The sequence below is a fragment of the Ischnura elegans genome, chromosome 8 (assembly GCF_921293095.1).
Source record: "Ischnura elegans chromosome 8, ioIscEleg1.1, whole genome shotgun sequence".
Classification (NCBI taxonomy): domain Eukaryota; kingdom Metazoa; phylum Arthropoda; class Insecta; order Odonata; family Coenagrionidae; genus Ischnura; species Ischnura elegans.
In genome coordinates, this window is record NC_060253.1 from 1,450,385 (window position 1) to 1,477,811 (window position 27,427).

At 40.6% G+C, this 27,427-nt stretch overlaps 1 protein-coding gene across 1 annotated transcript in view; it reads right to left on the reverse strand.

The window, feature by feature from the left end:
• LOC124163742 (leishmanolysin-like peptidase) overlaps window positions 1-27,427 on the reverse strand; it is a 357,882-nt gene that overhangs the window by 102,854 nt on the left and 227,601 nt on the right. Inside the window, exon 3 of the mRNA XM_046540817.1 lies at window positions 5,160-5,190. Coding sequence (XP_046396773.1) covers window positions 5,160-5,190 — 31 coding nt within the window. The remainder of the gene's footprint in view (window positions 1-5,159; window positions 5,191-27,427) is intronic.

A 27,427-nucleotide genomic window follows, 5' to 3' on the forward strand; every position in this document is an offset into this window, starting at 1 on the left:
TTCCATAAGGAAGCGTAATCGGCCTCCTTTGTTCATTATTTACATTAATGACCTCTGCTTCCGCATTAGCAGACACATGAAATGGTCGCGCGAAAGGCGCGTCGGAATATACTGTACCGGTGAGCCAACCTCACCACAACCAGTCAGACAGAATTACAATAAAACGGTGTCGTGCGCATATGTTCTGTTGTTGTATGAAATGTTGTTTGTGTGAAGAGGAAACTTAAAAACTAAATTGGAGTATTTACAACAGGTATAACATAATACATCAAATTGAAAATATTTTTTAAAGATATATTTTGATTATATCTTATTACGATATTATTATTATTTTCTGACAATTTATAATCCTTTTTTTTATTTTTTAAAATATTTTTCAATGGATCATATAGATTTTTAAATCAACACAAAAGGCACATAGCCAATGTCGTGATTATTTTTTTTAAGTATTTGCAATACTGACACAAGAAAAATGAAAACTCTAAATTACAACACAATTTTTAAATCTATTGATGAAGAAGGAAAGACATAGAAAAGACTCATAGACGAGTGATTTGATGAGGCAGTGTGTATGTAGTTGGGATACTTGGGTCGTAGGCAGTGTATTACCTGTGCCCTTCAGCCTGGACTTGAAATTGCTAATTAGGTAGTTAATGAAATCATTGATCGAGGGGAGTTTGTGCGCAGCACGGACATGGTTGAGGTTGGTTAATTTTCCTAAGTTGAGTAGAGAACGTATTGTTTTATTTTCAAATTGGCTTAGTTTTTTCCTGATGGAAACATCTTTTGCAAAGATCTCACAACCATATAGCACCACCGGACGGATAATAATTTTATAAAGACGGATTCTAGGGGAGTGGGAGAGAGGACTGGATGAAGTCGACAGACACGAAACAGCTTGACGTGTCACGAAGCCTTTCCCGCGGCAGTACTTTAAATGAGGCTTGTACGTCAATTTACCGTCAAGGATGACGCCGAGAAATTTGTGAGTTGTGGCTCTTGGTATCTTTTTCTTGTTGAAGTGTGGAGATGTAAGAGGAATGTTTTTTTACGTTGAGAAAAATGTATGTGTGTACTTTTGGATGGATATATCTGGATTTTCCAGATTTGTGTCCATTTATGTAGGCGTTTTAGATGAGTATTTAGTTTGATTATGTTTGTGTCACCTGTGCGTGATGTGGCAGCAATGGCCGTGTCGTCTGCACACATGTAGAGTGTAGTGTGTGGTGTGCATGGAAAGTCATTAAAAAATAGAGTGAAGAGTAGCGGACTTAGCAAGGAACCCTGTGGAACGCCTGCCTCCATCGGTCTGAAGGAAAATAAGTTTATATGCTGACGGCGCTGTCATCTATCGCAAAATTAGTGATCACTCTGACTTTGAAATTTTATTATCATATGAACTTAATCCGAGAAAATGCACGGCGCACAGTGGGCGGAAATCGGAAAAAGCCGGACAAAATTACAAAATGGCTTTTTTTGAGTTATAAACTCGAAACTTCGCAGGTATACTCAAAATTGATTGTAATTTATGGATATGTACTTCATTTGACATAGATCCTACCCGTTACTGAGATACAGAGGCTCAAACATGAGCAAATTTCCATAAAAACGCCCGTCTTCAATTTTCTCTGAAAATCTTCCAAAGTAAGTGGATGGTGAAGTCATGGGTGGATTCTTGCGGAATAAAAAACCACACAATCTGTTGGCATGGTGTTTTTTCTTTAATTTTCCGTAATCTTAAAGAATACCGTCCATAAATTCTTACCGTGCAGTAACAAAATGGCGGATACTGTTTTTCGACAAAGTTTTACATTTAGGTAGAGTTTCAAATGGGTTTTCGGCAAAGTCACGCGGAGTAACTTATATGAGAGCATTCTTTGAAGATTTCTTGAGGTTTTCTTTGAAATAAGCTTGCGTCGCCGGAAATTACATTGATTTTTCGATCGCGCGGCAGGGTTCGTCTCCGCGCGTCGGGAGTTGGATTGGCAGCGACGCGGTAAGGTTATTGAAGCTGTATGGGTTTTAACGCTCAGCATTCACCGTTTTTATGTTATTCTTCAAGACACCGATTCTCAAATAGTTTATGGTGAAGACAGTGGAGGTTTTTCATTCGATGTAAGTGCACGTTTCATCGAAGTTAATTTAGTTTTCTTTGGATACGATCGAAGACCATACTTCTATTAAAAGCGTTCAAACCTCGAAAAAGTGAGTCGTTTTCCTGGGACTCATACAAAAAGACCTTCCAGAAAGATACCAGCTGAGACGCTAATACCTCCTTCACTCTCCGATCCCTGACCCTCAGGATTCTACTTCGAAAACGGTCGTTTTATGACACCGCGGAGCGGAGCCTTTGACCGTCTTAACGGAGGTATTTCCACAGGAACTTCTAACTTTTTTTAAAATGTGTATCATACCCTCAGTTCTATTTTGACGTATAGATTACCATGTCTTTTACCCATTTACCATACGTTCTTCCCCGTGTACTCATTAGGATATTGGATAACTATAGGTTCGACAAATTTATTATTAGATATGAAGTGAAACACTTGGCACTTTCCACATAAAATATTTTTATTACACTAGAGTCAACACGTTTCGCTGCACTGCAGCATTTTCAAGACTTTTTCAGCGAAACATGTTGACTCTAGTGTAATAAAAATATTTTATGTGGAAAGTGCAAAGTGTTTCACTTCATATCTCATAATGGATCTCCACAAAGTATCTGCCTCATCCATCCAATTCAAATTTATTATTTCTAAATTTTACATAGGCTCCATCCGCCATTCAATTGAAAATGCCACCTCACATTATTACACGACTTGATATCTATAAAATAATATTGGAATTGGGAAAAAAATCATTCTCGGAAAAAAATATATGCTGCATTATTTATCGTGGAGGCTGAATTTAAGACAAGACCCTGATGCTCTGAAATTTCTCAATGACTTCCTGACAAAACGCATCCTATGGCCATACCTTAAGAAATGGGCGGAGAGTTCTCGAAATAATGAACGATTTTTGTGTCGATACAAAAGTTGGCTCGCTGAATCCATAACATTTCCAGAATTTGTTACGCATCACTTTCCCGATGCTTCAACAACAGCCGGTTGGTATTGTATTTTTGTAAAAATCTATTCCTCTCAAATTGATTGATTAAATAAAATTCCCCCTGTAGCTTCATGTTACAAAATTCATATTATATTTGCCATGCATTGCACTGCATTCCCGGGCGGCCAAAAAATGTCGCACCTCATGTGTTCGATCTCGCAGAAGAAAATTCAAACTTTAAAAACTACTGCTACTACTGCTGACCTTGTTCTCGCGGCATCTGTGAGTTTGAGAGAGATGGGAGACACTGCAGCAGCTCACCTAATTGCAGAAATAACAACTACAACTGCAAACGCCTCACATTCTTGGTTCCTAATTTTTAAATTTAGAGTATTGTTCTAGTGTAGCTTTTCAAAGCTAGCACGTGAACGGCGGTGAAATATACATGAATTGCCATGAGAAAAAATTCTCCTGGATCGTGAATCGAACTACGGACTTCCTGGTCGCTATAATAAAATATAAGTAGGTATTGGGCCACAAAGTAAAATTTCCATGGTATCTAGATAGCGTAGTGGTCTGCGGAGTGGAAATCCAAAGGTCTGTAGTTCCATTCCCGGTCCAGGGTAATTTTTTCTCATGGCAATTCAAGTATTGTTACCATCGCAAGATAAACTTAAGTTTATATTATTAATTGTGGAACGTCTTTTCATTTCATTCTTTATATAGAGTACGTAATTTTATAGCACGGTTAAGTGCAGCAATGATTAGACATACTTTTTTCATTAGGCCACACAAGTTGTTAAAGAAGCTCACGAGACATCTGTCGGTACCTGACATTCATGCCGTTCAACGATCATTATGCTAATGCTGCTGTATTTAATTTAAATGAAGATTAACCTACTACCTCACAAGCAGTAAATAGTTCACCGTCGTAGTTTTGGCTTTTCAACGCCGAATAATACTTCAGGCCGAATTTTCGGCCATAATAGACCAGGAAATGCATCTATGGTTGCATCGCTCATCTCCAACTCCTTCCTCCATTTTGAATAAATAGCCCGCCGTTACGTCACAGCGACGTTCGATGCGTTTGTCCGCCATTCTTCCTCTTCGCCAATTGGAATGCAACGCAGCGCACCCTGCCGTCGGTCGGTCATGCTAAGTATGCTTTGGAAATAATGAATTCTCGTTACATCTCTCAAGGGTTTAAATAATCAAGTTAGTTTGGATAAGTGAGGGTAGAGCTCGCCCCGCAACAGTTATCCTCATGCGTATTCATATAATTCCTCTTCAGGGCGAGGTGGACAGCAAATATCAATTTTTAGGGCCAATCACAGGTCACTGGAGGCTTCGTCTTTTTTTAACCCCTAGGTCATCAGCCAAATATTCTTATTACCAGAAAATACCCAAATCTACCCCCTGCGTAGCTGGAGGACTGATCATTTCCCAACCTCCAAATTAGCTGATGAATCCGTTCGATTACAGCCGGTCTCCGTTAAGAGGTGAGTGGCAGGTCATGTCGTTTGCGCAATCAGGGAAGACTTCACTATTTAGCGCGTCGCATGCGCGATACCTCTGCCCCGGAGAACCTAGTTCTCCCCAACCAGCCACATTACATATTAATAATTTTGTGCGCAATTGTATATGCTGTGGGGGGTAGTTCTTTTCAGCTGAAACTTAGAATTAACCATTTAATTTGACATAGAAACATAGTACTATATTTGTATTATAATTATTTTTTTCTTTTGTATTTATTTATTTTTTGTTTTGTATTTTTTATCTTTTTTGTTATTATTTTTTTTATGGAAGGCGCCAAGTGAACCACGCTACAGTCGATAAGCGTGGTGCTCACTTCCTTTCACGAAGCACTCAAGTACGGATTCGTCAGCCTTAGAATTCTCCGCCATCCTCAGATTTTGAAGCCAGGCTTGCAGAGTGGGAAGCCAATACCAAATCAGCCCGATCTCCATCCTTCATCCCAAATACATAGCTAAATTTAATTTTACTCATAGATCGTAAAAAATGATTTTTTTCTGGCTTAGCATCATTGTTTCCAAAACTTTAAATTCGACAGCATGCATCAATTTTTCTAAACTGCATTCCTTATCACTTACATTTATCACGTCCCGTTTCTTCTTGTCCAACCTGAAAGGAAAAGATAGATACGTCAATTATTACAAGGTCATATATTCATGAGACGCGGGACACTAAGCAAAAAATGGATTCTACATTTTTCATTAATATGCCACTTCAACAACATAAATTCAATGTGCATCGTGAAAAGAAAACACGCCTAAACGAATCGTCAGCCAAAGGACGGCATCGTCGTAATATGGAGCGCGACACATACGTTCACCACTGGAGCTTTACAAGAATACCTAAAATAGTAGTCGCGTAGTCTTCCACGGTGCAATGATGATCATGACTGCATTTTCCGGGTTTCATCGCGTCGTCGCTGTGGTAGAGACAACAGACTTTCGCTGCATTCCAAATATGTCCCAATGACATGGTCCTAAAAAGGGCTGCAAAGAAAGAAAGAAAGACAAGTGAAGAGTAAGACGCGGAAACGGACAAGGGAGGCAGCCATGGGATTAGGCCAAACTCCCCCACCACGTGGCAGGCATTAGCGAAAAGATGGCGACACTCATCCAAAACTTCCACGAGCACCCACTCCTTCTGACCTAATATCGCCCCAAGCCTATGATAGAATGATGTTGCGGAATGTCTTACATCAGGCAGACAGGAAGAGCTGTTAAGTACCACACAACGGTGACAAATAAACACTAGCTTCTCTTAGCTGTGGCTAGGCCTACTTGGTCCGAATCGGGGCACACCTTCAACTTGAAAGAGAGATACGCTAGATGGCCAGAGAATCTATCCGATATTTCCCCATTCGAGCATTCGAGAGCCAATCGCAATTGCATCCTCATAATTTCAATCGAAAGGACAGCTGTCAACTCCATAACACGTGGACAAGACTATTCGTCCCCTGCCCTCACCTCATTAGCCGTCGCCGAATAGGAACAAACTCTAGAGGACCAATTAGCGACAAGACACATCACCGGGCGACCAAGACACAGCATCAAGCACTTGGACCAGAAGACGCCTGTTGGAATGCAGGAGAAACGGTTGAATACCACAACGAAGACGACGTGAAACCCGTAAAATGCAGCCTTCACCTTAAATACTATGGCTGAAATCGACCCCGCAGCGAATACAACCGTGCTCTGCTCAATGCCTTCACTATTCAAGCAGCATGAAACATAAATTTAGCAACTTACACAACCATTTCAACTCAAATCTATTATGAATCAATAAAAAACCATTCAATAACGCATCCTTAATATTTGACTAAATTCGTTGTTTTTTATTTTACCCTTAAAGGATTATTTTGTATGCTTTGCATAGATTTAATAAAAGATACGGTTAATGGAAAAAGATACGTCGTTCTTTAAAAAAATAACGATGCTACCGTTAGTCAGTTTTTGTTCAGTTGGAACAGTCCTCGGGTAATCAATCATTAGTACATAAATATATATATATATATGTAGTCCGGAATATGATGTGTAGGGGGCAGCAGGGTGGACAAATGAAGGGGAGAGGGCGGACGAAACGGCGACCGACAGCTTCACTTATCCCACGGACGGAGAGCTGAAATCACCCAATCACTGGCCGAATTCATCTGCCGCCGCCGTTTTGAACCCGGGCCCTCGGGATGGGAAGCCACCGCACCAACCCTACCCCAGAGGGTTGATGGGAAGGAGTTGACGGGCTCACAAAAATTGACGATGAACCAAACTGCCAATATCTCTCACAATAACATGACAGCTTCCCACAGCATTTTTTAATATGACCATACTAGCTGCTCGTCGCCTCAATCGCGTCAACAGATGCCGGAAAAAGCACTGAAACCGCGCGCTCAACGGAATTCAAAATTGTAGCAAAGGACCTAGACAAGATTCACGCGTGGAGACAACACTAGGTCTAAATCACAACAAATGCACACTGTTACAATTCTTCCTCAGGGAGTTTGATCATCCTCCTCGCATATATACGTATGAGGTGGATAAAGGCAACATGAAACCGCCGGATGAAGCAGAGCTTCTGGCAGTTACGACAACTTCATACCTGTCGAGGAGGACAACTGCAATGAATATTTGTGGGAGAGGCTAAGAGAAGCAAGGCTTCGCTGAGCAGTGAGTGGGAAGGAAGTGACGTGAGGGGAGCAAAGCAAGGAGAGGCAGGCACATGGGACACAAGGCTGTCCCAAAAAAAAAATTTTTAAATTTCAAAATCGTTCGTCGTATTCCGATGACCATTGGGTGTACAAGGAAAGGAAAAAAAAATCGAAAAATTTTAAATAATTAGTAAGCGAGAGTCGCCTAAATACCAACACCCTTAATTTGTTATACGATTCCGCGAAAACTGCCAAAGTAAGGGTAATCAGGACAAGTTATGACCCACTGGACAAAAATGTCATCGGTTATTAAGTATCTTTGACCATTTAGGCTTTGCGGCCCGCGCAGCCTGGCGCCAAGAGTGGCGCTAAGCGATGCGGCTCGCGCGACGCGGCGCAACAGACGGATGAGGCCGTCCCCCTCCCCTTCCCTCCCTCTCCTCCTCACCCACGGTCTACCGCCATGTTCACATGCTTCAGAGCTTTAAGCATGCTTCAAGAGCGACACAGAGAACATAATATTGGAGCCACACTATATTTCCAGGTCCGATAGAAGCGATAAATTAAGAGAGATGTTTTGCCGAACGGATAGATATGGGAATTCGTTTTTCCCCCGAACCATAAAGGACTTTAATAAACGCTAGTACCAACCTCGTAAGAGCACTTCATTTTCTTTGCAAACGGCTGGTGTCCTAACACCCCCTGCCACACGCCTTTTAGGCGGCTTGCGGGGTATTGTGTAGATGTAGATGTTACCATCCGTGCTCGCGTTCACCTCTGTCGGCGGTGAAGGATTTTTTGTCATTTTTCAGTGTTTTCCAGTGAAATAACAGTTACTCCCTAAGTTTAAGTTTATTCCAAATACTAGTAGTGCCCATATGTATTTTGAATACTGCAACTTATTCCTAACCTGAAAATAGAAAATTAGAAGAAGTTTATTTTTTTACCTGAAAAACTACAATAGGTAGGGCAATTGCTTTATGAGAGAAGATAATTTTTTATTACATTTTTTCTCATCAGCAATCGGATCGCGGATAAAAGAATCTGCGAAAAATTTTAGAATAGTTAAGAATGCCTCGGTAAGACTATTGCGGGCGGTGAGAGAAAGCCTCTGAAGGCACAGAAGACATACGCATTGCGCAATACCCGATAAAGTTCGAGCTCAGCGGAAAACGAAGTCAATGCCCGCCCTGGCCGTGGGGACCGACTTTTGAAAGTGACAATAGCATCCCATGGAATTTTCAAGGATCATGTAGGCACTCACTTCCCTCTTCATTTCTCAAATATCCCTTTCATTCTATCCATAAATCCTATTCACATACCTACCCTCTCCCTCGTTTACCTAACATTCTAACTACTAACACTGTTTTTAACATCCCATCCCCGCTAAGTACTCGCTCCATCCATACCTTCTGTCTCCTTCATATCTCATCTAGAAGCTGCCTCTCTTCACCCACCATGTCCAGCACTTCGTCGTTCCTTCTCCTTTCCGTCCACTTCACCTTCTCCACACCCACACCATGAATATCCAGCCTTCTCTCGTCCTCCTTCCTAAGTGTCCACGTTTCCGCACCGTAAAGCGCTACACTCCAGATCAGACTCTTCACTAGCATTTTCTTTAAAATTATATTACGCTCTTCTCATACCTACCTGTCCACAAAAGCCAATTTGAGACACATACCTAAGAGCACCATCTTAGTACTGTACTTCATTTCCAGGTTAACCAGAAACCATAAAACAAAAGAGGTATTTTTCCGAACGGATAGGAATAGGAATTAGGATGGTTTGTCCCTGACGCAGAGCAAAAGTTGGGTGTCGAGAGGTGATCGAGACTCTCAAGGATATAAGTCAAATTTGAGATACGTATAAAGCGATTCTGACGTGACTTCGCTCGAAGTCATTTAAGATGTAGGTATGATATAAGGAGGGAGCAATTTAAACGTAAGCTCAGCTCGTAAACTCATTTTAAACAAGAGTGTTGCACACACACACACTCGTCGTACGTCCACGGTGACCAGGGCTCTTTTGAGCTGAAGTTAAATAATATTTTTTTAGTCGTACATCATAAAACGATGTGCTCTCTCTACATTAAACGACTGGCTTCGCAACACCCCCTGCCACACGCCTTTTTAAGTGCCTTGCGGGGTAGCACGAATATGAGCATTCAATTTATCTAAATGAGGGAAGGAATGCATTCGTAAATTGTTTCTGTAAGTCGGAGGCCGAGCGTTTATTGCTTCTTCACTTCAGCAAGTCAAATTTATAATTATAAAAATATCCCACCCTTGGGTATCGGGTGAGGTGGTAGGTGACAGGCTGGCCACCATTCCCGATCTTCATTTCCACCCCAGAGAGGCCTAGCCACTAGCCTCACATTTCTCATTGCCACCGTGTGCACAGAAATCATTTTTCAAAATCGAAGGCATCAAAAGCGTAAAACTGACTATCGCTAAAAAATAATAAGGATTCAGCCAAAAATCGCTTTTATGAGAATAAATTGATAATCTATTTTTTCAAAATTGAACAAAAATAACACCTCACGTATCGTTGAACTTGGGATTTCAAAAACATATGTAAAGGTGTGACTTGGTACATTTCATGTTATCATAGCATTAAAAAACTCCACTAGAATGTTGAGTGGCACACTTAAGACAATTCACAATCATTGTAATGCGTCATTTAAATTAACGCCGATGAACACAGAAAACACCGCTAAGGCCATCTGTATACAAACAGGTTTCTTTGGAACAAGAGCTTTGGGATTTCCGGAAACTCAAATGATTTCAAGAGAGCGTGCAAAATGAGGAAATCAACGCACATAAAATCCCAGAAACCGACTTCGGTTGTCTTGTGAAAACTGGAATACCAGTCCAACCACAAACATGTTAGTTTTTGGTTCCGATAAAGACATAAAATGAGACTTGAAATGTTTTAATAAGACGACTCTGGTACAGTCTATTGTCACTATCATAAATAAATGTTTCTCAGTTGCATTGTTGAACTGACCGACTTTATCAGCAACAAACATTCCCCCATGGAGCATTTACAGCACGCACGTTGCCACAACCTCAGAGGAAACATAAGCGCATCGGGGGGTGGTCGAGGCCAACAAACATACAGTATCACGTGACGTGGGAAATTTAAAAAAGTGGAAAATTACTTGAATGTTCGTATCCGTGGTTACGAGTGATTCACCTCGTCAACTTTAGTTGAACGATCGGGAAAAATTAAAAGTCCACATATAGTTTTAAACGTTCAAAAGTAGTTAATAAATCTCATACATCAAATAAATCTTGAGGGACATTGTTTTAAAACCTCAAAAACACACGAATTACAACGCCAAACGCTAAAACGACAAAATAGCCTCCGTTAAGATAAGTCTCTTTCAAAGATTAAAGCGAATTACTGCTTTGAAAATGTTAAATACGCAATTATCAAAATTATAGTTATTATCTCTAGGTGAGAACCAATCAAAATGTACCCTCGAGTGGAATGGCAGAGAGGGAGTGGAATTCTGGAACACGGCGATGGACGCGGTCGGTCCACACTCGAATGCTTTGAGCACAGCATCGAGTATTTGTTCGGGAAGTCCAATCATCTCAATCACTCTTTCCTCCGACCTTTGTCAAGAGCGAACCCACATGCAGTCCACTGACATTCAAGCATTGCTGTCATCTTTATTTAGTGTCATGAAAGAATTGTATTCATTATGCTGGAAACATTAACTGAATCAATGTATATAATGTCAATAAATTCATCCTAGATTAAAATGACAAAGTGAATTATAACGGCATTAAAAATATACTTCGCTGGTCTCGGTAGTTGTGGGGCAAAGAGACCTCGCCTACAAAAGCGTAGGTCAAGTCTCACCTGGGCATGAGGTTGCCCAATGTTATTATTCGTTAGATTCCCCGTCGCTCGTTGATAAAGCCTTATATGCTTCGTTCTCGGGGCGGTGGAAATAAATAAAATAATAATAAATACTGCGAGACATGAATGACTAAGAATTATTTGCGAATGAAATGTAATTTCCCTCTCCCTGCGGCCTATAAACCAAAAAAAATCACTTGGCATTGCGCTGAGCCAAAGGATATGCGATGTGGAGGAAAATGGTGATTGGTATGTAGCCGATCCTTGTGTTACTGCGACGCTTACACAATCATTGCGTGCACGAAGGAAGGCTGGAAGAGTTATTTCGGTCGTTGGGATGGAGGATTAAACGTGTCGACGAAAAACTTCAATTTTGATGCAATACGCGTTTAATTGCATATCTTAATAATGAATTAAAAGAGAAAAATCTGAAAGAGGCTATCCTCACTTAAATTCTGACACAATATTTCAAATTATCAGCGGATTGCGAACAAAAACCAAAATGACATAAGACATAATATCTCCATTCGAAAACTTTGGAAGCACACTCCAGTTAAACATATGAGTCAAAATATATGGAAACGGTTTCTATAGGAAAGTTTTAAACATAACAGCATTTTTTTTTATTCTTAACCTGAAAGAGCAGCTTAAGCCGATGAAAATATTTTAAGAAGCAATAATACGTATGGCCCCGTGTCTGCCATTTTTCTTGATTAAGGGCGGTAAAACTCCGTAGTAGGTACCTAAGCTGCACCAGCCGTGCTACGTCTTTTTTTTGTAGTGAAGTTCGCCCAAAGTCGAAAAACGAGACGTCACTTCCGGAAACTGGAGAAATGTATTTATTACGCCTTGTAGAGTGAATACGCCCAATCCACTTGGATGGAACTCGCTCAATATAATCACTTCGTAAGAGTACTTTCGTAGAAAAAAGTCATAAACACAGCTTTGCCAAAGATTAAAGCAACCAAATTTCGTAAAGGTTCACGGACATGTTACACCATCGTATGAATTCATTTGATTTGGCCGGCATCTCATCTCGCACGAGTCCATGGGAAAATATGAAATTGGGGCGCAACCAACGCGAATGGCTTTTCCCGATATTTTTTCCCGTAGAGGCCTCATAATTCTGCGGGAAAATGCACACAAAGAAAGTGGTGCACACGATGTACAACTTAACCATATATTCACTAGAGAATCAGATTGTCCACTTGCCCCAGATTGCATAGCGAGAACCGTCAGCTATCACCTCACAAACGATAAAAAATATGGAAAAATGAATGAATTCGTATTAAATTACAACCAACGACGAAAGCTAAAGAATTTGGATTCGATTCCCAGTCAGCGTGATAACGTTAATATTTGTATTTTTAACCATCGGTAATTGAGCGGAAATTGTTGCATTGCCGTAATACTATTGGGTAATGACTAAGAATACACACAAAGTAGGTTCACAAAATTCTTTCGACGAAATAGAAAACGTGGCGGAGTTTTTATAGCAGCTGAATCACATTTACACAGCGCTACCCATGAAATAATTGTCAATAAAACAGGAAGTGTATGGTGTACATTTAAGCAACGAAACAAAAGAAGTATTCATGTTTGCTCTTCTTACAGACCTCCGAACTCCGAAGATGATATTATTTACCAACTAGAAAATCAAATATCCGCATTTACTTTGAGAGACAGTAAAAGTGTAATAGTTATCAGGGGAGATTTTAATCTTCCATTTATAAATAGGGATACTTACACTGTAACACCGAATTCAAGATATAGAGAAATCAGCGATATCTTACTCAACGTACTTGCAAATCAATCTCTCGCCCAAGTTGTTGACAAGCCAACGAGAAGGAAATAAGATATTAGACATTTTGGCAGTAAGTCATCCTAAGTTTATAAAACAAATCGATATTACTGACGGTATAAGTGATCAAAGAGTAATTTTTGCAACGTTAAAATTTGATCTAGAGTTATCTGTAAAACCAAATTGCAATATTTACTATTTAATAAATGCAACGTCATTTAATTTGGCTAGGTGCTTAACGACTCCTACACAAAATTCGTAGCTAATGCAGAAGAGAAAAGCACAGATGTAACATGGAAACACTTCTTTGAAATTCTGCGCCAAGGAATCAGGAAATTCAGCGAGTCTTTATAAGACCTAAACAACTGATAAGAGACTTTCCTCAGAGTAGAAAATATTTTGACAACTTGAAGCGACTTGCTGGCGAAGATGAAAAGCATAGTATGTACCTTAGGCGAATTGCTGTGACGTAGGCAATGACGAATACCCACAAGTCAATGGGCACGAGATAATTTCAGCAGTCAACACGCTGTCTCCGCAGTCCGAAACAATTGAAGAGCGCGAAGCACGGTAGTAAGTTAAAATCATATTTCTAAAATATATTATACTGTGTTTTGTTTATTGCGTGAGATTACCACATTGCTACATTAAGAATTGTTGTACAATATTGCTTGTTTATTAGGCGTTTTCCGTAGTTGAACGTTCTCTTTGTTTTTCTTCTTTTTCGTGGATGTAAACGATGAGTCCAAAAGTCACTCCGGTTCATTTGTGGAGCCAAAAGTAAGGACTCAAACTTAATCTCAGCAAAAGCACAGCGGTACATTTTTTGCAGTTTGAGTTTGTCAATTATCTACATCTACATAATACCCCGCAAGCCGCCTAAAAGGCGTGTGGCAGGAGGTGCTAGGACACCAGCCGTTTACACATAAAAATAAAGTGCTCTAACTGAGTTAGGACTAGCATCTATTAACACCTTGAGTGCGGCATGACGTGATATCACGTCATGGTGCGCTATCCCCTGGTGCTGATGACGTGATATCACGTCATGTGTACCCCGAGGGTTCCGGCCCTCCGTAAGAGCTCGGTTCAGTTCTTTTATGACATTTTACCCCCCTAAGTTGCTCAGCAGGGATCTAGCAGCGCATTTGTGAATGCCGTTTCAAGCAACCTTTCCTGGGAGGATCGGGAGAAATTTTTTCTTTTATCTTAAGGTAAGCCAATTTCCATTCATTTTCTCCCCTGTATTTTATGCTATTATTTTTATTTATTTCTATTAATGCGTGAGTTTGACAAATTTTATTTGACTTCTATTTTACAAATCAAAAGTATTTACTAACTGGAACTTACTTATGTGTGTTTATTAATTTTTTATTGTTTTAATAATGTTTAGCGAGAATATAGATTTTTTCCATCCTTCCTTTTTTCTTCTTGCGAGCCTTTCATTTTTCGAACCTTTATTGTCTGATGTTAATAAGTTTTATTCAATTAATACATGCAGTACTGTGATTAGTTAAACTTTAATGTAAATTTGAAAATGCCATAACATTTTTTATGCAACGTAACATATCTCTAACTTTTGCACCCTTCCTTTGTTTGTCAGTGCAACTCCTAAGCAGTGAGGTGATCGACAAGTGGCAATATTACGAGAGTGAAGGAAGTTATTTACGGAAAAAGTGTAAGTTATTTATAATATTTATTGTTGATATATGTATATTATGCACTTATAAACATTCTTATTATAATTGCAAATTACTGTTTGCACATTATCCCATGGATTGGCGAAAAAGTGCTTAGGAGTTACTTTATAAAAATGCTTTTATTTTCTCGATAACCGTGAAATCAATGGCTTATGGGTGCTTTCAATTCTTTGTCTCGCCATTGTGAATATTTAGTTCCTAAACATAGTTTTACATTAGTAAAGCTGTTTGTAGCATTTCAGCTTTGGCCTATTTCACCGAGAGTGTTTACTTTGATCCTGTTATTTATCGGAATAAAAAAAAAATACAATGTATTTATTGCAGATGGTACGGAAGCGAGAGGTAAAACGGAAAATGTTTCATGCTGGCCGGTAGTCAATGCCGCCTGAAAGAGGTGAAATTCTCTATTCATCAGCTTTTGTAGATGATCAGTAGTCTTCGACTTGCAGGACCTGCAGCCATCGACGTCGAGGGAGGAAACCTCCGCAAGGGCACAAACATTTCCTTCTTAGCTCTCTGCCTTCTCTAGAAGAATGTACACGAAGAAGGGGGAGCTCCTGGAAGAGAGCGGGACCAGGCATTCTCTGAAGACTCCGAGCTAGAAATTAGAGAGGAGGAGGGTGGGGAGGAGGTTGAACCCTCACAGTCAGGTACTGCGTTGCCTCCTTCTACGCCAGATCCCTTTATGTCAATCACTGGCCCATCCCCTTTGTCCTATTCTTTCCTGAACCCTCTAACAATACCGTCCGTCCTTTGCGGTGGACCCTTAGTTCAGTGACCCCTCAAAATATCACTTTCATAGGAAACCCAGCTCTCACCATTCCACCCCCTTCCAAGGACTCAAGTGTTTTTTGCGTCTCCTTTTCCCAGACACCCTCTTTCGTATACAGACATACTTTCTCATAATCTTCGAAAGAATAGGTTAGGAATTAGAAACAATTGACCTATGAAGAGTTTTACCTTCATAGGCCTAATATTTCACAAGTTAAGTATTTCTATAACCAATATATCCGACTTATGGAGCATTGCTATCTTGTTTGACCTGCTTTGCTTTCGGATATACATGAGTCGTGATGGATTCTTTAGCATTCTTCAAGCCCTACATTTTTCAGCGAATACCGGCCCAAACGATTCAGAGCCTGAGTATTTCCTCTAAAAAAATCCGTCCCTTTTAGATTCATTTCACTCCTCCATTGATTCCCTAATAATTCCTTCCCGAAAGCTATGCACGCTTTTTCATTTATCGTGAACCCCCCGGAAAGATTTCCCTTATAAATTCCGTCTTTCTGTCATTAGATCCTTTATTCTTCCATCCCACATTCCTTATCCTAAGTCACTTTTACCATCAATATATCAATCTCACTTCCCTGAACTCATCCAAGAGGAAGGTGGCAGAAAGAAGAATCGATGGTTCACGTATTGCACTATTGCGGTGCAAGCACTCTTGGGCATAGGAAAGAGACCGCAGATATCTACATTGGCTGCTAGGTCTCCTCTACTCTGTCCCGAGCTTTTTTCTTTCTTTCATAAGAAGGCATAAATAGTATTATATATTTTTGTATCATATATTGCAATAGTATTATAGGTTGCCTTGTTTAGTTGCTTTGTTATATTGCAATAGTATTGTAGGTTGTTACATTGTTATAAAATTTGTGAGAGAGGTATTTCCTACACAGGTAAAACATACATGACTGTACGTAGTGGTATATAATATATAATTTAAAAATGGTCATCATTTCGATTGTATTGAATTTGTTTTGGGTAAATAAAATTTTTTTTTCATGTTATGTGCTCCTTTTTTCAATAGTCTAGGGCTCTTACATAAATAAGAAGTAACTAGAGATTTCCTAGCGCGATGGAATTACTCTTTCCCTCGTGTAATTAGAAAGAAAACGTATCGTTGCTTTCGGTAATCGGGTAAGTAATAAGGGGCATAGATGCAGCAAATCTATTCCTAGCAATACGTATTATTGAATGGTTTACTCGAATTGATATTATTATGCACCAAATGAAAAAATATTATTGCGGTAAAAATTTACGTCATTTTCAGATTTTCGCAGAATATTCGTAGTAAGAACCGCGATACGTGGCCTAAATGAAGATTACTTGTAAGATGTTTGCTTGCAAATACTATTAGTTCCAGTTTTTATGCATTAATTTCTAACTCGGTAACATCATATTGCAAAAATATGATATTGGCTTGAGTTCAGAAGATAGTAATGAGGAAGTTATAGGTTGATAATTTCTGTTTCCACATCCATTTTTATTTCGGCAACGGAGCCTATACCCCAATAACCCTAAAAGGACACGTATCAGCAAAATATTTCCCCATACCTTCCCCATATTTTTGATGTGCCGATAGCACTTCCAAAAAGGTTATTCCTAGTTCTCACAAGTGGACCGACTAAATCTTACTTTCACCCCTCGCTTCATCTCCGTACCCCCTCCAACCTTAGAACAGCCGGCAGGAGTGGCGCACGTCAAGAAACACCCTAATACACCGTCGGAAAATAATCTTGAAAGCAGAGTGTCACCCATCTCAAGCACCTGCAGTGAAGGGAATACATAATGGTATGTGAAAACCATTTTTGTTAAATATCTGATGCTTACGGGTGGTCGTATGGGAAGAAAGGAATTGGAGCTGAAAACATGAAACGAGTGAAGGAATTTGTGACGAGAATAGTGGCTTCAGAAGAAAATGTAGAAATTATTCAATATTATCGAAACCTACCCCGATACTTAGGATTACTAGTACAAGGAATACGCCGAAATACCTTGTGCAGAATTACCATCACAATCAAACAGCTGTTCACGGCGATTCCTTGTACTTATAACTTGCATTACATCCATCTAAGCCAAAACTTTCCCTATGGCAGTGGCAAAATACCAATGGCGATACCAGTAGAGCATAAAAAATTAATTTTCCTCGTATTTTTTTGGATACATAGCGCAGAATAAAAATTGAAAGAAAACGGTGGCGCGGGGAAAAATCCGACAGTATGCAACCCGCATTACGTTAATATCCCGCTGTGCGGGTGACGTGATATCACGTCATGAATAAAAAAATTCATAGCTAACAAATTAGGGCCAAGAAAATTTTTTCATTATTTTTTCCAGCTCTTTGGGCACCCATGCATGCGTTTTGCATTAAAAAACGACAGCCGCACCGGGGGTCGATTTTGAGTTTTACATGGTCAGCATTGAAAGTGTTAAAGTCCTTTATGGTTCGGGGGAAGAACGAATTCCCATATCTATACGCCCGGCAAAACATCTCTCTTAATTTATCGCTTCTGTGGGACCTGGAAATATAGTGTGGCTCTTATATTATGTTCTCCTTGTGGCTCTTAAAGATATCCATTCTCAATCAGAGCAGCCTTCCAGTCTCCAGCGGCTTCCAGCATAATTCGCTTAACATCTGTGTAACGCTGTCTGTACGCCCATATCCTAACTCCTAGGTACTTCACTTCATCTGTTGTCTTTAAGTTAATAACACCCACAGCTTAAACGTGGCTAACATGGCATAGCCCTGAAGAAATTAGGATTCGTCAATCGTATTGTGGGAAGATTCTCGGATGAGAAAGTGAAAGAAAGGTGTGTTCTTTCGCACTCGTCCGACCGCACCTTGAATATGCAGCGAGCGTATGGAATCCGGTGCAGAAAGACTTAAACCGCGAACTGAATAAAATACAAAGGAAGTCTGCGCGTTTCGTCAAAAACCGCTACGGGCGTACAGACAGCGCTACCCAGATGTTAAGCGAATTAGGCTGGGAGCCGTTGGAGACTCGGAGGCTGCGCGCAAGGCTTAGATTGCTTGAACAATTGAGAATGGATATCTTTAAGAGCGACACAGAGAACATAATATTAGAGCCACACTATATCTCCAGGTCCGATAGAAGCGATAAATTAAGAGAGATGTTATACCGAACGGATAGATATGGGAAATCGTTTTTCCCCCGAACCATAGAGGACTTTAATAAATGCTAGTCGTAATCTTGTTTGAGCATTTTCTTCTTTTCACATGCAGCCGGCTGGGATCCTTACACCCCCTGCCACACGACTTTTCAGGCTGCTTGCGGGGAAGCATTTAGATGTAGATGAATATTTAGCATAAGCGAAAAGAGAATCGTTGCACCACATGGACTCGTGATGGCTGACCAAGTGCCTTACATAGTGCATTGTGGGTGATCACGTGACCAAAATGAAATACAAAGTAAAACAGAAATTTTGCCAAAAAAACATTAAAAGTAAGAATATTAAACATAGCAAGAGCTCTGAAAAAGTAGCTTAAACATCATTAATAAAATCAAAGATTAAAATTGAATCCAGAATGAAAAGAGAGAGCAAAAATGGCAGCTGAATTGTCTTGCGTAGATGCCTCAACACCACTTGCTTGTCTTGCGTAGATGCCACTTCCCTTGTGTTGTTCCTGTACACGGCCATGCATTACAACACCAAACTACTACTCTTGTATTTCGCCATATTGTTTCCTCGCTAATGTAAAAACGAGGATGCCAATATCGCTGATGTACCTGAAAAAAATTGCGAACTTTGCCGAGCGGCAATGATAGGAGCCACTGTGGAGGGTGCCACAGTCTGTGGAGCAGGCAAGGTGAGCCCTACCATGAGCTCATAAGGTAATGGTCGCCGCCGCTGTAAATCCACCACCCGACACTTTGTTGATGGGAAGAACCAACCCTTTGTTGTTGTTTTGAGAAGGGATGAATTCGGAATTGGACCAATCGACCCTTGAGCATTTTCTCCCACAATTGAGAGAGTGTCGTACGTACGTACGTGTGCGTGAGTGCAAATTTTATATATTTCGAGTTGGGTGCGTTCTTGTTTAGAGTTTTTCGGGTGAGAGGCTGCATGGGGTCAGTGCGACGTGCTTCCGGAAAACCAACACTGTAATTTGTAACAGTTACGGCGACTGGAGACTACTATTCTGCTTCATCATCAATCTGCTCCATTAAGATTTCGTTTCTTCGTGGCTCAACGCAAAGTCATTCGATATTCCTGGGTCGCTAGGGCACAAGCGTCCTCTACATAAATAAAATGGCTCCGCCGCTCAAAGCTAAGCATACTCATACCTACGAGTAACCTTTTCTAGTCGTCCGAAGAAATTCCATAGCAACGAAAAAATCATTTTCGAGATAAAATGTTATTCGTGAAAAGCCGAGCGATAGAGAAATCAATCGAGTGAGAAATTCTCATACTCGCAAAATGTGTATACTTCCGGAAATAGGAATAACAGGGAATCATTATGAATTGCGATTAATATCGTACCCATATCTCGTTCTCCAAGCGGCGGTGCAAGCACTGATCACACTGAAAACAGCTGAACATCGAAAATAGCTGGTGTTTTAATTAGTGCTCGGGAGCCGAATGCACCCAGTGCAGAACCCGAGGACCCGATGGCCTCACCCGGCAAGTTTTTTTTTATTTCTATCGATGAAAAAGAGTGTATTCTTGTTTTAGAATTACAGGAAACTCAAAATCAGCTGTCGATATTGATACCATTGAGTTATTTGTAGTGTACATTAGGCTTCAAAAAGTGATAAACAGTGCACCCTCAAATCGGCGGTTTTAGCGAAACATCTCGATAGTTTTTTTTTCTCCGGGGGTGATGAGGATCAAACAAAAAGATGGCTAGCCTAACTAGCATCACTCGATCGCTGATTACCTCGAACACTGGTTAAGATAAGAGAAGGTAGAGCTCACCCCGAACTGGGTCACGCAGCCGTGATTACCACATATTCTGGGTAAGGGGGCCTTATCTCACGCCACCACACGCTTAGAGAATTTTACCAAAGGTGTCCGAAGGCCGACTGGACACCGAGAGACCCGGCTTCGAATTCCGACGCCGACAAATGACTTTCCTCATAGATTAACTTCACCCTTTGGTGCAGCGAAAAACTTCTTGCCCACTGCGTGAAGAGTCACGCAGTGGGCTTTGCGAAGTCAGCGCAAGTCGACGCTTCCATTGCGAGGATTGCCGCCAGTGATTTTGTATCGAGGCGCAACAATTAAGAAATGCAAAACTAAGATTAAATATTGTTGAGTTTACACTCCAGTGGCATTTCGTTGTTCATTTGTTATGTATCATTCTCTCGTGTACTGCTGTGCATTTCGAGCCTTGCTCTCTCTTCTTGTCTGTCGTCCGAGCAATAAAGACGTGTGTAATAAATAAAAGCGAACAAACTATGTATAAATCCACCAATTTATTTTTGTGGTACTACTAGTTTCGACGCAGCGGCGTCATCATCAGGTACAAAGGCTATAAAGAAACAAACATCCTTATATATCATGTGGTATCGGGAGGAAGAAGGTAGGTGGAAGGGGTGGCTGGGAAATCTGAGGTGTGTGATTGGGCGTTGTGGGAGGGTGGTGAGAGTTGGAGAGGGGTGGTGTGTGGAAGACCGTTGGTCGGGAGTAACGGAAGGTTTTTGGTGACTAAGGTAATGACGGGGGTGTCCGTGGGAGTGGGGGAAGGGGAAGGATTATGGGTTGTTGGTTTTTCCGTGAGGTTCAGGGAGGCTATTAGGAGGGGGGAAAGGTTCTCAAAAAGGATATCATTAAGAAGGGGACGTTTCTTGATGAGTCTTCTAATCTCCAACTCTTCTAGCTTGTTCATTCTTCTGCCTTTTTCCTCCCTGTGCAGAATTTTTGGCATGAAATCACTGTTGTGGTTCTCCTCCCACAAGTGCTTAGCAAAGTGGGATTGGGAGAGGTTACACGTCCGAAAACTCCTCTTGTGTTCCTCCGCTCTCTTTCGGAAAGTGCGGCCCGTTTGTCCGATATACGCTGCAGTGCAATCATTACATTCCAATAAATAAATGCCACTATTGTCCAATGGGTCACTCCTTTCCTTAGTGTTATTAAATAATCTTTTCAGGTTGTTGTTGTTATAAAAAGCAATCTTGTACAGGTTTTTAGGGAAAAGGTTGCTCACTTTTTGTGATAAAACACCGTAGAAAGGTAGCTTTCTCCACTTAAATTTTTCCTCCTTTGAGTCCCTTTGCCTGAATAACATTTCTTGTGCTCTTAGGGAGCGTTTTTTTACGAGTATTTTATCCACAAGAGATCTGTTATAACCATTCGTTGTTGCTATTGCTTTGATCGTTTCCAATTCCTTATTGAAGTTCTCTTCCGATAGGGGGATATTAAGAAGTCTATTTATCAAGAAGTGAAACGTCGACAACTTTTGGGAAATGTGATGGCGGGAGTCACTGGGGATTACATGATCAGTGGTGGTGGTTTTTCTAAAAATAGCAAATTCAAAACACTTAGCACTTTTGGAAACAGTCACATTTATCACAAAAAGTGAGCAACCTTTTCCCTAAAAACCTGTACAAGATTGCTTTTTATAACAACAACAACCTGAAAAGATTATTTAATAACACTAAGGAAAGGAGTGACCCATTGGACAATAGTGGCATTTATTTATTGGAATGTAATGATTGCACTGCAGCGTATATCGGACAAACGGGCCGCACTTTCCGAAAGAGAGCGGAGGAACACAAGAGGAGTTTTCGGACGTGTAACCTCTCCCAATCCCACTTTGCTAAGCACTTGTGGGAGGAGAACCACAACAGTGATTTCATGCCAAAAATTCTGCACAGGGAGGAAAAAGGCAGAAGAATGAACAAGCTAGAAGAGTTGGAGATTAGAAGACTCATCAAGAAACGTCCCCTTCTTAATGATATCCTTTTTGAGAACCTTTCCCCCCTCCTAATAGCCTCCCTGAACCTCACGGAAAAACCAACAACCCATAATCCTTCCCCTTCCCCCACTCCCACGGACACCCCCGTCATTACCTTAGTCACCAAAAACCTTCCGTTACTCCCGACCAACGGTCTTCCACACACCACCCCTCTCCAACTCTCACCACCCTCCCACAACGCCCAATCACACACCTCAGATTTCCCAGCCACCCCTTCCACCTACCTTCTTCCTCCCGATACCACATGATATATAAGGATGTTTGTTTCTTTATAGCCTTTGTACCTGATGATGACGCCGCTGCGTCGAAACTAGTAGTACCACAAAAATAAATTGGTGGATTTATACATAGTTTGTTCGCTTTTATTTATTAGAATGAACCTCCACAAAGTTGAGCCTGTTACGATAGAGAAAGACGTGTGTGTTCCGCCCGACGTTTGCCTCGTTCTTTCAACAGGTTATGGCCCAGACAGCCTCAAACTGCGTTAGTGATCGTTATAGGCCTAACTAGCGTTTATTCCGTAGACATTGGTTTCTTTGAGTGAAGCTTGCATTCTAATCCGCATTTTTCAAAATATGGCAAGTAATACTGCGCCAGCAATTGAAAAATTATCGGGCATGAATGACTATAACTCGTGGGCCTATGCTATGGAGATGTACCTTGTGCATGAAGAGTTGTGGGATTATGTTGCCGGGGTTAAAATACCGGAGAAAGACTATTCCGCAAGACTCGAAAAGAAAGCTCTGTCAAAAATAGTACTTATGATACGACCAGAGCTGTATTCGTACACGAGGAAGGCAAAAACCGCCAAAGAAGCATGGGATTCGCTTAGAAATACTTTTGCACCTTCTGACGCGAGCGGTAAGAGACTTCTTCTGAAAAAATTATACACGTCAAAGCTCCAAGACTACCCAGATATGGAGGCGTATGTTAGTGGTGTCATGTCGGTGGTTCATAAGTTGTCAGATATGAACTACGACACTGACGATGAGCTAATTGCCTACGTGCTCATTAACGGTCTTGGTGAGTCGTATGACGCTCTTTCAACGGCCCTTGACAACTGCGGGAAGACCCTGACATCAGCATTTGTCAAGTCAAGGCTATTGGCAGAGGATGCTAGGCGAGGAGAAAATAAGGCGGAGGCAGCAGCCTTAGCAGTAAAGAACCACGGGAAGCAGCAGCACAGCCGATCCGAGCCCGCGCAGACGCAGAGGAGAACAACGAATTCCAGGAAATACAAGTGCAACAAGTGCCAAAGATTCGGGCACAAGGGTTCCGAATGCCGTACCATCGTGAGGAGCCAGCCTTCCCGGGACTATAAAGAGAAGGTTTCAGCTTTCCAGACAGCGATGGGCGTATCATCAAGAAAAATCGGTTGGTATTTGGACTCTGGTTGTACTGAACATATGTCAAACCAACGACATCTTCTGAAGAAATTTATTCCCAGAGAAGGATTAACTGTAAGTGTTGCAAATGATAATACCTTAGATTGTAAGGGAATTGGTATGTCAAATGTTCATATTGATGATGGTGCTATTACAGTTAATAATGTGTTGTTGGTGCCTGGTCTCTCAGCTAATTTATTGTCAATATCCCAAATGGCTAAGAAAGACTTAATTCTTGTGTTTTCTGAAAAGGGATGTGATATTTATCATAAAAACAATGTATTTATTAATGGCAGAGTCAGTGGAACTGCTTCACTAGTGGATGGTTTATACAAATTAAATGAAAAGCTTCCTATGAAAAATTTTAATGTTAACCATGTAGAATCTGTTAAAGGTAATGCTTCAGCGAAGTTGTGGCACAGGAGACTTCGTCACATGAGTCCAGAAAGAATGAAGCAGTTGTCCAAGATAGTGGATGGCTATGATTTTACAAGTGGTATCCAGAGTCCATGTATAAGCTGTTGTAAAGGGAAACAGGCGAGGAAACCCTTTCATTCTCAAGGTAGCAGATCAAGTGCTGTTTTGGAATTGATTCACAGCGATGATACTAAAGGGGAAATGGGAGCTGAAATGTCTTCAGAGGGAGACACACTTTCTGAAAGGAGGTATCCCTTGAGAGAGAGAAAAACAAAGGTATTCCCTGATTTTGTTACTTACAATGTTCAGGATTTGAATCTGTTAACTGATCCACTGTCCTCAAGAGAAGCCCTCTCTAGACCAGATGGAGACAAATGGCATGCGGCCATGCAAGATGAGTTAAAGTCCCTAGCTGAAAATGGTGCATGGTGTATTGTTCCTAGATCAGAGGGAGTAAAGGTAGTACCTTGTAAATGGGTTTTCAAATTGAAGAAGGGAATAGATGGGAACCCTGATCGATATAAAGCTCGATTAGTTGCGAAGGGGTTTATGCAAGCTTATGGTATCAATTATGAGGAAACTTTTGCACCTGTAGTTCGTGTTGAAACATTGAGATTATTAATTGGGATAGCAGTAGAATTATCTTTGCAGATAGATCATCTTGATGTCAAAACTGCTTTCCTCAACGGGAAGTTAAATGAAACTGTATTTATGGAATTGCCTGATGGTGTTAAATGCAATGAATCCACAAATAGTGTGGCACATTTGCACAAAGCTTTGTATGGTCTGAAGCAATCTTCCAGGGTATGGAATGAAACTATTCATAATGTTCTGATTGAGCTAGGTTTTGTTCAGTCTAAGCACGAAGCTTGTGTTTACTTTAAGAAAGATGGTACTAGTATTTTAATTATTGCTTTATATGTTGATGATTTGTTATTGTTTCACAATGATAAAAAGGAAAAAGATGTCATTAAAGAAAAATTAATGAAGAAATTTAAAATGCAGGATTTGGGCAGAGCAAAAATGTGCCTTGGCATGAGAATTTCTCAGAATAAATTTGATGTTAGCATCTCTTTGGATCAAAGCCATTACATTTATGAGTTGTTAAGCAGATTCGGGATGCAAGATGCTAAACCAGTAAACACTCCACTTGAAGTAAATGTTAATTTGAAAAAGAATGACCCAATGTTACCTAAACCTGATGTACCTTATCAATGTTTAATTGGCTCATTAATGTATCTATCTGTTTGTACACGTCCTGATATATCTTTTTCTGTAAATTATTTAAGTCAATTTAACAATTGTTTTTCCAGTGAGCACTGGAGGAGTGCTTTGAGAGTACTAAAATATTTAAAGCACACTGCTAATGAAAAACTTGTGTTTAAGCCTACAGGCAAAAGCATTACTGGCTATGTCGATGCTGATTGGGCTGGTAATCATAATGATCGAAGGTCATGCACTGGTTTTGTATATAAATTTGCTGGAGCTGCCATCACCTGGAGAAGCCAAAAGCAGAAGTGTGTTGCTCTTTCAAGCACTGAATCCGAGTATGTAGCTCTCTCCGAGGGATCTCGAGAAGCTGTATACCTTAGATACCTAATGTCAGAGTTGTTAGATGTTGTGGAAACTGTAAAAATTTATTGTGACAATCAAAGTGCTATCAAATTGTGCCAAAACCCAGTGTTTCATGCAAGGACAAAACATATTGATGTTCGATATCATTTTACTAGGGAATTGATTGAGAAAAATGTAGTGAATGTGGAGTACCTACAAACTGATCTAATGGTGGCAGATATTATGACTAAAAGTCTATGCAAGGTTAAACATTCAAAACTAAAAGACTGTTTGGGACTGTCTTGATTTCTTGTTTTGTATAAATTGTTACTTAATTCACTGCCAATGTCCCTAGAGTGAGAGGGAGTGTTGAGTTTACACTCCAGTGGCATTTCGTTGTTCATTTGTTATGTATCATTCTCTCGTGTACTGCTGTGCACTTCGAGCCTTGCTCTCTCTTCTTGTCTGTCGTCCGAGCAATAAAGACGTGTGTGTTCCGCCCGACGTTTGCCTCGTTCTTTCAACAAATATCACGCGTGAATGCATTTCAGAGTAAAGTGTATTTTTGGGAGATTCGCGATGGGACATTCTCCGGAGACTAGATTTCAACGTGGTCGCGGCAGCGCGACGACATTGGCCTGTCACGAAAAGAATAAAATATCTCCATCAATAAATATGTGCTCACATTGCGTTTTTCTCACCCGTTCTCGAAGTTATCACGAATTAGAATTGTCCACGACATCGAATTTGCAATAATTTTACAACAAAACTCAACTTTCTCGCGAGATCACGATAATGAAGCTTTCTATAAAAATGTGCAGTCAGCCTTTATATATAAGTATTGCGTGATATGATTTCATAAAGTATTCATTCTGACGACGAGAGCAACAATTTGCGGACGAGAGCGAAGTGGAAGGATGAGCGCAATCGGATGTGGAATGCAAAGGGAGCCGTCATTCTACGTTTTAATATCTGGGTAGCTGCGTCACACCTGATGGGAGGCGCTCGGCGGGCGTGGCAAGTAAAATAGCTCAACAGGGCAAGCTTCTAAACTGTCTTCACATAAAAAAATGTTCCTCTTTCAATCCTGAGAAAAATATTTATAGCGCATGTTTGGAGTGAGCGCACGCAATATATCTACGTAAGAACGGAGGTCGCCTCAGTATGCGATGAAATGATTCATCTTCGGTTACTACGCACGCGTCGGTTGCTATGGCAAAGTTTCGCTGAGAAATTATGGCTCTGAACTAAAATTAAATTAGGGCTCTGAAAAAAGAATAGAGGAAAAAGCTGAGTCCTCCGCGATGTGAAGCTGAAGGAGTCAAGCATTATCATCAAAAAGGTTTACCAGTGAGGAAGTACTGACAAGGATTGGGAAAAATACTGATCAATGCAAATAAGTAAAAGGTGAATGGCCATGTGCGGCCACATGATCCCGTCTCTACGATCTGCTGGTTTTTTTGCATCTACGATCTGTGAGCCATGTATGTATATGGTGGATGACACTCTCATTGAAAGGAGTGCCGGGAAATGGATAGTCCAAGAGAAGATTACCTGGCGGAGATCTTGGGAGAAACAGCGTACTACAAAATAACTTCCTTTGAAAAAAAGAAGTTTGGATGCCCACCAACCTTAGGGTCGAGCAGAACGAGGAGAAATTAGACTTGGTAATGTGTGTAACTTGACCTTCGATCTCTTTAACTTATCCGCAGCGGAATTAAGTGTACTGAACTTAAAAAAAGTGGGAATAGTCGTCTCACA